This window comes from Pan paniscus, chromosome 13 (assembly GCF_029289425.2).
Source record: "Pan paniscus chromosome 13, NHGRI_mPanPan1-v2.0_pri, whole genome shotgun sequence".
Lineage (NCBI taxonomy): Eukaryota > Metazoa > Chordata > Mammalia > Primates > Hominidae > Pan > Pan paniscus.
This window is the reverse complement of record NC_073262.2, coordinates 40206613-40219209: the sequence shown is the minus strand read 5'-3', so window position 1 is coordinate 40219209 and position 12597 is coordinate 40206613. Positions and strand designations below refer to the sequence as shown.

General features: G+C 45.6%; 1 protein-coding gene across 1 annotated transcript in view; it reads right to left on the bottom strand.

Moving 5' to 3' along the window:
- TMEM163 (transmembrane protein 163) overlaps nt 1–11957 on the bottom strand; it is a 257267-nt gene extending 245310 nt beyond the window's left edge. Inside the window, exons 1-2 of the mRNA XM_034954103.3 lie at nt 11566–11957; nt 6025–6144 (exon numbers count right to left, since the gene is read on the bottom strand). Coding sequence (XP_034809994.1) covers nt 6025–6144; nt 11566–11767 — 322 coding nt within the window. The 5' untranslated portion in view covers nt 11768–11957. The remainder of the gene's footprint in view (nt 1–6024; nt 6145–11565) is intronic.
- Nucleotides 11958–12597: the final 640 nt, after the last annotated feature.

The window sequence follows — 12597 nt, the reverse complement described above, 5'->3', positions numbered from 1 at the left end:
TTCCTGCAGATTCTCCACAATAGTTCCACCTCATACAAGGAGGTGGACACAGGAGCTTGCGAAGAGGCCCGGGGCTGTGAAAAGTCCAGCAAGGATTAGATGCCACAACTGACATGAGGAGCTGCCAGAAGTGTAGGCAGGCACCACACCTGGGCCTGGACATGCACAGAAAATGTCTTGAAGGACAATTAAGACACTGGTAACAAAGGCTGCCAGCGGAAGAGAGAGACTTTAGGACAGGACAGAGATTTGGACTGTGCACCTTTGGTCTCAGGAATTTTTATCTTGTGTACATTCTGCTTTTTTCAGTAAAATAAATACACGACCAGCAAACTACGCAAAGCATCATTCCACATGCAGAATGTCAGCTGCACGGTTAAGGCTTTGGGTCATGGAAGTATTTCAGGGGTAGGGGAAACAGGCAAGTTTAGGGACATGGGCAGAAGAGGCAAGGGCTTCACAGCCTTCATCCATGGAGGAGGGGCACAAAGGGAAGAACTGTGATGAAGGAAATTGGCGGTGTCATGGATAAAACTGCTCTGGGGGAATGGGCGCCTGCAGTTGGTGAGGCCTCTTTGGGGAGGGGAGTTGTCAATGAGGAGGCTGCCATGTGAGATCCGTGAGATGGGTTGCCCAAAGGACATGGGCTCCAGTCCTGAGGAGAAGAAGTTTGGGGTGTCTGAAAAAAGAGGGGCAAAAGTCAGGGCAGACCAGACCTTTTTTTTTTTTTTTTTTTTGAGACATAGTCTCCCAGGCTGGAGTGCAATGGTGCGATCTCAGCTCACTGCAACTCTGCCTCCTGGTTCAGGCGATTCTCCTACTTCAGCCTCCCAAGTAGCTGGGATAACAGGCACGCACCACCACACTTGGCAAATTTTTGTATTTTTAGTAGAGACAGGATCTCACCACGTTGGCCAGGCTGGTCTCAAACTCCTGACTTCAAATGATCCACCTGCCTCGGCCTCCCAGAGTGCTGGGATTATAGGCATGAGCCACCATGCCTGGCCAAGGCCAGACCTTTAAGGCCACTGCAACTATTTCCATGTTACTCAGCACACCAGAAAGTATCTGAAGAGTCTTATGTCTTTTCTGTCTCCCAATGTGTCTGTTAGATGAGAGAACACCTAAGAAAGTTCCCAAACATTTTTTGCTGAGTTTACAGAAGAATCGTGCAATTTCATTTTATCCATCTCTCAACTCTTAGTCTCATAATTTAGAAAGAAAAAGAATAAAAACACATATCTTACCATTTTTAAGGGTTAAGAGTTTACATTAAAATCAAATAAATTATTTTAAAATCTCCACATCTAAAAAGAAAATCACTTCTTTCCAAGGTGTTTTTCTAGTTCTTAAATCTACAGCTGCACCTAATTTTTTATATATTTTTAAATTTTATTTATTTATTTATTTATTTTTATTTTTATTTTTTGAGACAGAGTCTTGCTCTGTCACCCAGGCTGGAGTGCAGTGGCATGATCTTGGCTCACTGCAACCTCCGTCTCCTGGATTCGAGCAATTCTCCTGCCTCAGCCTCCCAAGTAGCAGAGACTACAGGCACGCGCCAACACACCTGGCTAATTTGTGTATATTTTTTAGTAGAGACAGGGTTTCACCATATTGGCCAGGCTGGTCTCAAACTCCTGACTTCATGATCCACCCACCCCAGCCTCCAAAGTGCTGGGATTACAAGCATGAGCCATCGCTCCCAGCCAGCTGCACCTAATTTTGAGTGAGCTTTTTCTGAGAAGATCTGGGTTTGGAGTACTTTTTTAACGGAGCTGTGTATCTTAGGAAAGGTTTTCCCCTGAGAATGTTTCAAATATGTCTTCATTTCCCACAGAACATGTACTGAGTGCCTAAAAATTAACTTGCACTCAAACCTGAAAAACAGAGTCAGAATGCATTTTCCTAAATCACTGTAACAAAGATATCAGTGATGTCAAAACCCTGAGTTTTGAAACAGAACTTCTGTTCTCTTTCTAGCTTCATTATTAAAACAGACTTTTTTTTCACATTTGTTCATAACAGGATTGCCATTTTCCATGCTGCCTACCGATTATAAACAGAATGAATTTTAAAACCAAACTAGAGCTCTCTCTGAAATATTCAAGATGTATTACCATCTGGTTTTATATCAGCATTTGAACAGATCCAAAATCACTACATTACCAAGTATTATCAAAAATAGTTCACATTAAAAAATAGTTCACATCCCTTTCAAAGCATACTCAAGGCACAAACTTTGAAAGTCCACCTAATTTTTCAAACTATACCAGACATATGAATGCCAACCATAATTACATATGTGATCTATAACAAATAACTCAGTAATACTGACGTAAGCTAGTTTTATCATCAGGTCTTTTAGAAACTACTAACTTGAGAAGACATGGTATATTGATTACCTGGAAGCTTATAGGAGATGAAGGGTAACAATCTTTAACTTGTAAACCGCAAATAAAATTTTAAGGCTCCCCAATCATCTGAATGGCCCTCTCCTCTCAGCCAAGGGCACTCCAAAGTTAACCCGAAAAGCTGTTTCCAGCTGTGATGGGAAAGGGGACTTGGAGGTGCCTCACTGTACCCTCCTCCCTTCTGGAATTCAGGAAAAGCTGACCAGCATTAGCATCAACACAGACATAAAGTCTGATAAGAAACATTTGCAGTCTGTTCTCTCTGAAGTCTGCTACCTGGAGGCTTCATCTGCATGATAAAACTTTGGTCTCTATAACCCCTTATCATCAGAATCCAGAGATTCATTTTTATTGATTCCAGGTGTTTAGATAATAACTTAAGTCTTTCAACCAATTGCCAATCAGAACATTTTTTAATCTACCTATAACCTGGAAGCCATCCACTTCCAGTTGTCCCAGCTTTCCAGATCAAATCAATATACATCTTACAAATATTCATTGATATATTATGTCTCCCTAAAGAGTATAAGAGCAAGCTGCACCCCAGCCACCTTAGGCACATGTTTTTAAGACCTTCTGAGACTGTGTCAAAAGCGCGTCCTTAACCTTGGCAAAATAAACTTTCTCAATTGATTGAGACCTGTCTCAGAGACTTTTGGGTTCACAACCTACAATGCACATGTCAGGTAAAAATACAAATCTTTCCAGTTGACTGAGGAAAAGAGGTGTGCCCCCCAACTTCTATCCACCCTCCTCATTTCCAAACTCAAAAGAGCCAACAGCATTTCTTCAGAAGATACTCAGCTAAAAATCAGTAACTATGATTAAATAAATAGAAAATGGCAGCTGAGGAGGTGAAGACAGGAACTCCAGCTGACCCCAGGAGATGCAACTCCAAGACAACTCCCTTAGCAAGAGAATGGCCATAGGATGACCCAACTGCCCCCCAAAATTGTAATTGTTTATAAAATAAATGAAATCTCAGCCTTGTATGTAAATCTTTAGGTAGAATTTATCATTTTCCAAGAAATATTGTCCTTCCACCTAACTAAAAAAAAAAAAAGTGTTAAAAAATCTCTCAGTTCATTTATTTTAGTCTTGAGTACTGATTCCATGCAAGGATGGATGCTCTTCCTGCCCCAAATTTTTCACCATCCAACAGTAGCAAGAAGCCATGTCCATAAATACAGTCGCTTTCTCTTCATCATGATTAACACCCCCTGCCAACACACACACACACAGGCACACACTCCAAAACTTCCCCGCCACACCAAAGCATCATATATAGTAATTCTATAGCAATCCTCTTAAAAATACGAATTGATGCAACTCGGCCATTTCACTGGTTTGGACAGAGATGCAGGAAGTCAGAGCATTGCGTTTCATCCATCTGTTAAATACCTCCTTCCTTGAAGAGTAGGACTGGGAGTTTTTTGACACTTTACAAAAACCTTTATTGCCATTTTGAAATGTTCCATTTTTCTTTAGACACTAATTTAAACATAACTTCGAAAGTCAGTTTATATTGCTTAATCTCTATTTATTTCCATTCAAAACTAGGAAAATAATTTCACAAAAGTCTGGCGCCATATAAATGATGCTTTGGAAGACATTTTAAATACTGCATATTAGAAATACATTTAGGAAACTAAATAGTAAAATCAACAACCCTAACAACACAATCACAGACCATATCAAGGGTTTAAAATATGAAACACATACACACACACACAAACACTAAAGCTACTCTATAGTTAAAGTGGAGGAAAATATAATTCACCTTCTACATTTTTTGGTTTGACTAAACCAGAACAAACTGAAAGTAATGTGAGAACAAATTGAATGTACTATAGATAACACAAATCATGATATTATATGCCAATACCAACATTTTATTGGCTAGAAGTTAGAGGATTTAAATTAAATACTTGCTGCAATGAAGGTGTAAAATCATTTTTAAAAGAAAAAGAAAGAGAAGCCCTTTTCACAAAGCAACATTCTAATTCTGTATGCACTATGCAACTGTCTTTCTTTATTAAAGGAAATGAACAACATTTTTAAGATAACCCAACTGATCAGGTGTAACATGTGAAACCAAAATTTCCTCATAATTTTTGTCTATTATGAGACTTAAGTAACATCCAATGTAATATTACTCTCCTAGAAGAAAGACTTGCCCAATATTTCTTCTCATTCAGGTCCTCATTCAAACATCCATGTGACAAATCAAAACAGCTTTATCAGGCACATGGACACGTCTGAGTTACTACTATTCTGTTTGTAAATCACCTCCCTTCATTCCTTTCCTTTTTCTTTACATATGTAAATTATGGTGCCTGATCCAAAGTCCTCCGCCAGCCACCACAACCAAATTATCCCCTAGGGACATCAATCCAGCTTGTTATTCTTGTTACAGCATTAAAAAAGTGGGGGCAAGGGGAAGGAGTAGCTATTTTCAGGAATCAGAATTCCCCTTGATTAGATTTCTGGCTCACCGGTAAAAAATGTTTATACTCTGGAATGCATTGCCCTCCACTTCTAAATGTTTGGCTGTTTTAGAGCCAAGATGTGGTATAGTGTTTCCAATATAAATTGCTTCAAGTAATATATGCCTAGTTTTGCAGGGAGCATTTGGTCAAATTTTAATATTCCCTCTTGGGAGCCAACCCCAACTTCCAGCAGCAGATCTACCCTTGCAGAATAGAATTTTAAACAACACACACACATAGCTTGTCTTCTAGCAGACATGTGCTTTTTTTCTCCTAATCTGAGGGTTGTCACAGGAGACACCTTGTGTGATGCCTATCACTGAGAAAATAGATCTTTCTGTTACGTAATAAATTCGTCACAAAATGCAGTCTTTTCCCCAGCATCAAAAAAAAAAACAAAACACCACGGGTTTCTACCAAGGTTGAGCTGTAACTGACACTGCTTAGGCTTGTGAGTCATTGCACAATTCATAAGAATAAATAGCACACGTACATTTCCATAGGCTGCAAAATGTTAGTCCAGAAAACACATGCCATCAGCCTTCCTAACCCCCAAACAGGATTATCTGGCAGAAACTGTTCCACTTCCTTAGTTTTTCTTAATTGTAATACATGTTTTTGTTTCCACGGCCACTGAAAACTTGACAGAAGACCCTCCCATTTTCCTTTCACTAAAGTGTGCATAGGATTTTCCTCCAAGCCTTACACAGATATGATCAGGGAAAAGGAGAGGGCTCGCTGCAATATTGCACCCATCTTCTTGCATTAGGCTCAAAATAAGAATCTTAAGGATATATATGTGTCACGTGTCAGCCCAAGCTGAAGGCATCCACCAAGAGTATTTTCACTATTCAGCTAGCAGCCAGCATCTACTTCCGCAAGCCCGCATACTGATGAGAGCCAAGGCTCGCAGTCACTCTCCACCTCATCTTCTTACCACCCTTTCCTCTGCAGAGAAGAAAGCCTTTTGACTAATTTATCAGTACCCTGACTATCCAACAATCTAAAAAAATTTACTCATCAATAATAGTCAACTAAAAGCAAAAGCACATCCCACAGGAATTAGAGAATAAAACGGGCAACAGCAGCACATATTGGCCGACGAGACCCTTGATACTCACTAAAGGCAGCCACCGCGAGGGCCAGGGTGACAATGATGGAGAACCAGGACACCCACAATGCCTTCTTCCTGTAGTTCTGGGCTTCGTGAGGTTTCAGGCGGGTGCTGCTTTCTAGTAAGCCTGACAAAAACAAGGAGAAAGGGAAGTTAGACATTTCCTTACTAAGAAACCCACAGCGAGAGCTACAATTTCTTACCCAAAGATTGCAAACTAACAGCCCGTGGGCCAAGACGTGTTTTGTTTGGCCCACACTGTGTTTTAACAATTAGATTTCACATGAAAATCAAGCTTTCTGGCACCCCTTGAAAAATCACAGGCTCTGACAATATGGGCCGTGTATTTCTGCAGGGTAACAGCAGCTGTCCTCTTTCGAAGAACTCCACAGACCCCACCACTCCTTGACATATCACACCAGGCCATTCCTTTGCCCCGTGTTATGTTGCTTGGCCTCAGGTAGATGCTGTTCCTGCCCACAAGACCTTTCTGTTAGGAAAACAGCACAAACCACCCACATTCAGCCGGGCCTTCAGGCTCCTCAGCTGTGAGCATTGATTTGCATTGATTCACCAGCACAGTCCCAACTGGTGGACTGGGTTTTGCCCAAAGCAAGGAGTCAGTCTACAAATGACCTCACTGCTCCCCCAACAATCAGGAGAAGAACCATTTCTCTTTAACCACATCCAGCAAGAGCCTCCAGGCCCAAATTATATGCCACGTTTCCTTCCCTCCTTTTTCTGCTCTATAGTATGCACATCCTTTTTAGCAAGCACATGTCAAAAAATTCTCAGAATATTAAAGTGGGGCAAACCTACTAAAACTAGAGGTAGCTTCCCAGGTAGGCCATGTATAAGACAAATTTTATTTTTATCTCCTATGCTTTCAACATGGAGAGTCCTTGACAACAACAGAAATTCATAACAACTCCCAGGCAATGCCCACAACTGCCTGGGGTCAAAGACTAAAATGTCTTCAGAATGGTCTTGATTTATAGGTTTATCCTTCTCCTTTGACTGTAGATCATATACAGCATCTCTTAATTGCACACAGTACCACATTTTCAGCCATGCATTTACATAAACAGGAGCTTATTACACCATCTCTGGTGAAACAACCCACAATACAACTTTCAGAGGTTGAGCAGCCTCATCAGAGTAGCTCCAAAGAATGAAGAAATTGGTAATGAAAGCTCAGGTACCAATTTGTAAAATATCACACGGTGTGAGACATATCACACCTACGCATCACATAAAAGACACCATCTCATTCATCCAACTGGGTACCACACTAAGCCTCCGGTTGCCAAAAACCGCATCCTGATCAAAAGTTAAAGCCAGGACCCTGCTAAAACTTCTCATTTATAACCCAGAATTGAGCATCGCTGAACAAGTCCTGAGCAAAACAAGCCAGAATGTCAAGCAGGTTGCTGAGTGAGCCCAGCTCACAGCCTAGAGATTTTTAAATAATTGAAACCCACAGGCTTACACAGAATCAAAAGGGAGATGAAAATGCAAATGTTGAGCATAAACACCATCACCATCCTCTCTCTGTAAAAATCTCCCCAAACCTTCCTTTGTGAGTGGACTTGGAGGGAAAAAATAAATACCTTCTCTCTTGTCAAATTCTGCCCAGGTACAAGTAATTTAAATAAAAATATAGCATGTCCCTTTGTCTATATCTTCCTTAGCTGCCAAAAACCACCCTATTCCAGTTTTCAACTATACAATCACCAGTTATAGCCCTATCCTAGAATGAGCAGATTCCACGCACCCTTAATAATTTATGTCCCTTTTCCCAAATGATATAAAAATATTCCTTCCATCATGGCCAATTGATTTTCAGGAGAAGTGAAGCTATAACATTTAAGTACTGGCTCAAATAAGCAGTTTGTTTGTTAGGTATTTTGACAGCAACAATCTCCAGATTGTCATCCACTGAGGTAAAAACAAGGTTCCTTTGAGAAGTAGATTTCATTTTCTAAGAGGAATGACAATGATGCCCATTTTCTCTTCAGCCGCATAACATTTATTTTTCCATCCAAAGTCAGCTAGTTTCAATAATATAACTGGTCCTGACCACACATGCGGACCAATCTACATGCTTCACCCACCAGTGAAACAGCACCCCCCTGGAGGAGTTTCAGATGACAGCCCAGGACAGCTGGACTGTCCCGCTAAGGTGGCACTTGGGACTTCTCAGCATTACGACCAGTACTTCTTCCCCAGATCTGGGCCTGTGTGTGCCTCCTCCGTGATATTTTTAAAATTAAAAAATAAAATGGAATAAGTACAATGGGAAGACTGTCCAAAAATGGAAGGACTTTCCCATTTCTATTCAACTTTTGCTTATTTTCTGCTGATTTTCCTTTCTAAAAATATAGCCAATCCTAAGAATGGAAAACTTTGCACTCCTCAAGGGGAAGTGTAGTATGATGATGTATAAAGACTCAGTTCCTAGTGAATGTTCCACACACAGGTACCTCCACACTCATGTTGGATGCAGGCACACTCACAAGTTACAAAGATGTAGTGAGAATTCCTAATGTTTTCAGGAAGCTGTGCTTTAAAGCTGGAAGAAAGCCAGGCTGAAGAGACAGGACAGCCTAGAGAAGCTACAACAGGCCTCGGATTTGCAGGCAGGGCTGGATCCTCCCTACCCATAGCTGGCCCCCATATTTGAATTTCTAAACTCACTCAAATTTCATATATTTGCAATTTTGGCCTGGGAATACTAAGCATAGTACTAATGAGAGACTGATCCTTTATTTATTTTGGAGAGGGGAAAGGTACAAATACATATGGAGAGGCTGAAGCCATCAGTTCTTTCTACACTAGTATGTATTAGTTCCAATTCCTTTCTCCTAAGTTTGTCAAGCTTGAACTCTGTGAAGAAAGGGAAATTTTGTTAGATGGGGAAGTACTGGGAAATGCTGACACATATAATTACCTAAGGCTAAGCTGGGCCCTAAGGTTATGGACAGAATGATGGGAAAATACTTGTAGGGAGAAGAATAGGTATTCAAAGGGGATGGGAAGAATGATTAAGATAAACCTGGCCTAATTTTTGTGTTTAGTCCCCAAAGGTCTTAGGCCACAGAGCTCTTGCTCCCTGAGCTTTAAGTTCAACCAGATGGCACTGCAGTTACTGACATTCTGAGCTAGCTAGGTTTCTGAGAACCAGCCCACATCATTTCTAAGGCGCAAATGCCTCCAAAGTCTCAAAACACTAGATTTTAAAGCAAACCTTTGATGAGAGTTAACCGTGGTCTGGAACCACATCCTGATAGCTCCAAAGGGAGTTAGGACAAAAGAGAATGCCAAATACAGGTGCAGATCCGAGGTACCCCTCAACCCCTCTACAGACAGCCTATAGGTATTTAGGCCTGAAAGAAAGCAAGCCAGGCAGGATGCAGAGACACACGGCAGGCAAGTGCTGGGGCTTCCTCCTCCCCAATTCCTCTCACCAGCAGGAAAGAGGTAGCTGCACTCAACCCATTCCCAAAGGATATAAAAATCAATATTGGAAAAATGCAGCCCCATAAGAAAAAAAAATAACAGAAACAACAAACACAAAATCTTACAGTAAACCTCCCCAGGTAACGTTCTGGTTTACTTAACAAAAATCACTTATTCACCACATACTGGTTGCCATCAGGAAGAGGTCAAACAAAAGAATGTCACATTGACGTTCAGCTCTCAATGCCACACAGCACCGGGTTCTTTGGGGAATAGGGTTCATCCTAACAGAGAGGCTATGTGTGATATGCCACGCTCTCAAACAGTGACAGTTTACGAACAGTCAATGCTTTCATGCTATCATATAATGGAAAATGAAATTCCGTTGACCAGAGAAAAATAACCTTAAGAATGAATTCAGAAGGGCTTTTTACACTTGAACATGAACTACAAAATGATGCTAAATATGAACTCACCCTAGCACTGTCTTCCCTCCTATCATTTTGTGGGGTAGGGAGAAACAGGCCAGCTCTTAGAGATGACCTGCAATACTACAAAAATAAGCTCAACCCAGGCTTCTGTCTTTCTTCAATATGGAATTTTTAAATCCTACGATATTAGCTGGAGAGGGGCAAAGGTAATGAACACATCCTATAATAAAAGTGAGAGGTTTTGTTCCATGCTCGTGATGTCCCCTGTCCTCACCTCTTAAATGGCATCTAGTTATGTGAGAACAGGGGGAGAAACTGCAACAGAGGTGCAGAATTCGTTGCCACTGGAGCAGCTCCAGTTCTCGCTGAGCATCTAGGCGAATTCTCTGGGAACTGCCGTTTCCATGTCATTTTATTTCACATGCTACAGTTTAGAATTTCTAAGGAGAAAGAGATCGTGCATCCGAACACTAAACCGGAATAAAAATGTACAGGAGATACTAAGAATAGGACAGAAACCTGCTAAGTCTAAAATATATAAACCCGCCACAGCCAACAAAATAAGGCTTCCAAGAAAAGGGGGTGGAGGTGCAAAAGAGCCGGCTTCCCCTAAAGGGCCTGGCTGCAAGAATCCCTCTTTGGCCACTAAACGGTTTTAGCAGAACCACAGATTCGTTCTGAGGGGGACAATTTGGATTCGGATTCAGCAAGAAGTAGAAAAGGTGCAGACGCGGCCAAGAACAGGGCTCCCTCTGCAAAGAATCCAAGCCCAAAGGAAACGCGGAAGGGATGGAGAAGAGAGACGCGGGAACGAGCAGGGAGTCTCTCCCGTCCTACACTGGCGACTCAAGGGGGCATCGGCAGTCGGTGGGAGGCAGAGTGTGGTCTCCCAGCAGAGGCAAGTGTGCTGACCTCCAGGCCAGTGTCAGTGGAGGGGAGCTCTGAAGGGTCTGCAGACGCGCCCTCCGGAAACATCAGGTTTCAGTGGCATCCATCCAGATGAGGTTGGTGGCCCAAATCCAAATGTCCCATTCCTCTGCCCCATCATGAGACGACGGGGCAGGGACCCACCGTGACCCGCGTCCGCGATGAGAATCGGGGACTGCCCGAGACCAGAGGCCGCCCGAGTCCCGGCTCGCTCCCCTCCTTGCGCCCTTCGCCGGGGCGGGCAGCCGGGCGGCCGCCGAGGGACATCTCGCGGCTACACCCGCAGAGGGAAGTTCTCCCAGGCAGCCGGCGGAGCCGCAGGGGACTACGGAAAGGAGGATGCAACGAGCCTGGGTCCCTCCGAGCTGAGTAGGGCCCGGAGTGGCCCAGAAGCGCTCGACTCCGAACGCAAAAAATGCCTCCCGCAAACTTTTCCCGTGGGCGCCGGAGGGCCTGGAGGTGGCGGAGAGGAGGGCGCGAGTCCAGGCGGGGTCGGCCTGAAGGCAGCTGGGGTCTGGGCTTCGAGGGAAGGAACCGCAGCCGAGGCGGTGCCGGCCGCAGAAGGTGGGGCTGCCGCTCTCGGCTTGCGGCGTTCTCGCCGGGAAGTCGGGGCTTCCGCGCCCCCGCGCGCTCCGAGCCCCGCGCCTCGCCCAGAGCGGCCCGCGAGTGGGGAGAGGCGGGCCCCGAGCAGCCACCCCGGTCGCCGGCCGGGTCGGGCGGCTCGCGCTCACCTCGGTCCTCCAGCCCGTCGCTGAACTGGCCGCTCTCGCTGATCCGCACCTGCCGCTCCTCCTCCAGCTGGGGCGGCTCGCGCACCGGGGAGCTCAGCGGGGCCGGGCCGGGGGCGGCAGCCGGTGGCGCGTGGCCCCGGGGCGGCGGCGGGACGGTGGGCCCCTGCGAGCTGCGGCGCTGGATGCCCGCGGCCGGCTCCATGGCGCGGGGCTGCGGATCCCGGCGGCGGCGACGACGACAAGCGCGGCGGGGACTCGAGTCAGAAGTGCGAGGCGCCGCGGCTCTGGCGGGCGCAGGAGCGGACGGACTGGCCGCGTGGACAGGGAGGGAGGGCGGGCGGGCGCCGCGGAGTGGAGGTGCACGGGCGGGGGCGGGGACGAGCGGAGAGCCGCGCGGCTCCGCGGCCGGTGGCGGAGGCGGGGGCCGCGTTGTTGCCGCCGCGCTCCGCCCCTGGGGGCAGGTGCGGGCGGCAGGGACCCGCCCCAAGGCCCGGGCGCGGGAGCCGGCGCACCGAGGCGGACGAGAGGGAGGAACTCAGCGTGAGGACCCACAGGCGGCCCTGGCAGAGCTTGGCTAGGGCGTAGCGGGGACCCGCCCCACCTGCGCCGCGGGATGGTGCCCAGAGGGGACCCCTCCCACTGGATTCCTCTGGGGTCCGCGAAGCCCGCGGCCGCGCGTGGGTAGCAGACAGCGCCCCTAATTTGGCATCTTTCTCTTCTGGAGCTGCACAGGCTTCAGAGGCTGTACAGGGTCTTCGCCTGGGCCTCCATTCTCACTGCTCATCCAGGGAAAAAGGGTTCATCTGTCCCCAAGCCCGTCACTCTCCGTCCTTCTCGGAGCTTTAACTCCCCTCCCAGTTTCTCCCTGGAGCACCCATTTAGCCAGGGATGGGGTATCTTTAGGACAGCGGGCGCTATAGAAGATGCTTGAACTCCGAGGCTTCCCCATTTCGACTCTTCCTGGGCCTTTGTCCCATACAGTTCGCTCCCCTGCTCATCTAAGTCTTGTGTGATCTTCAGAAATCCATGGAA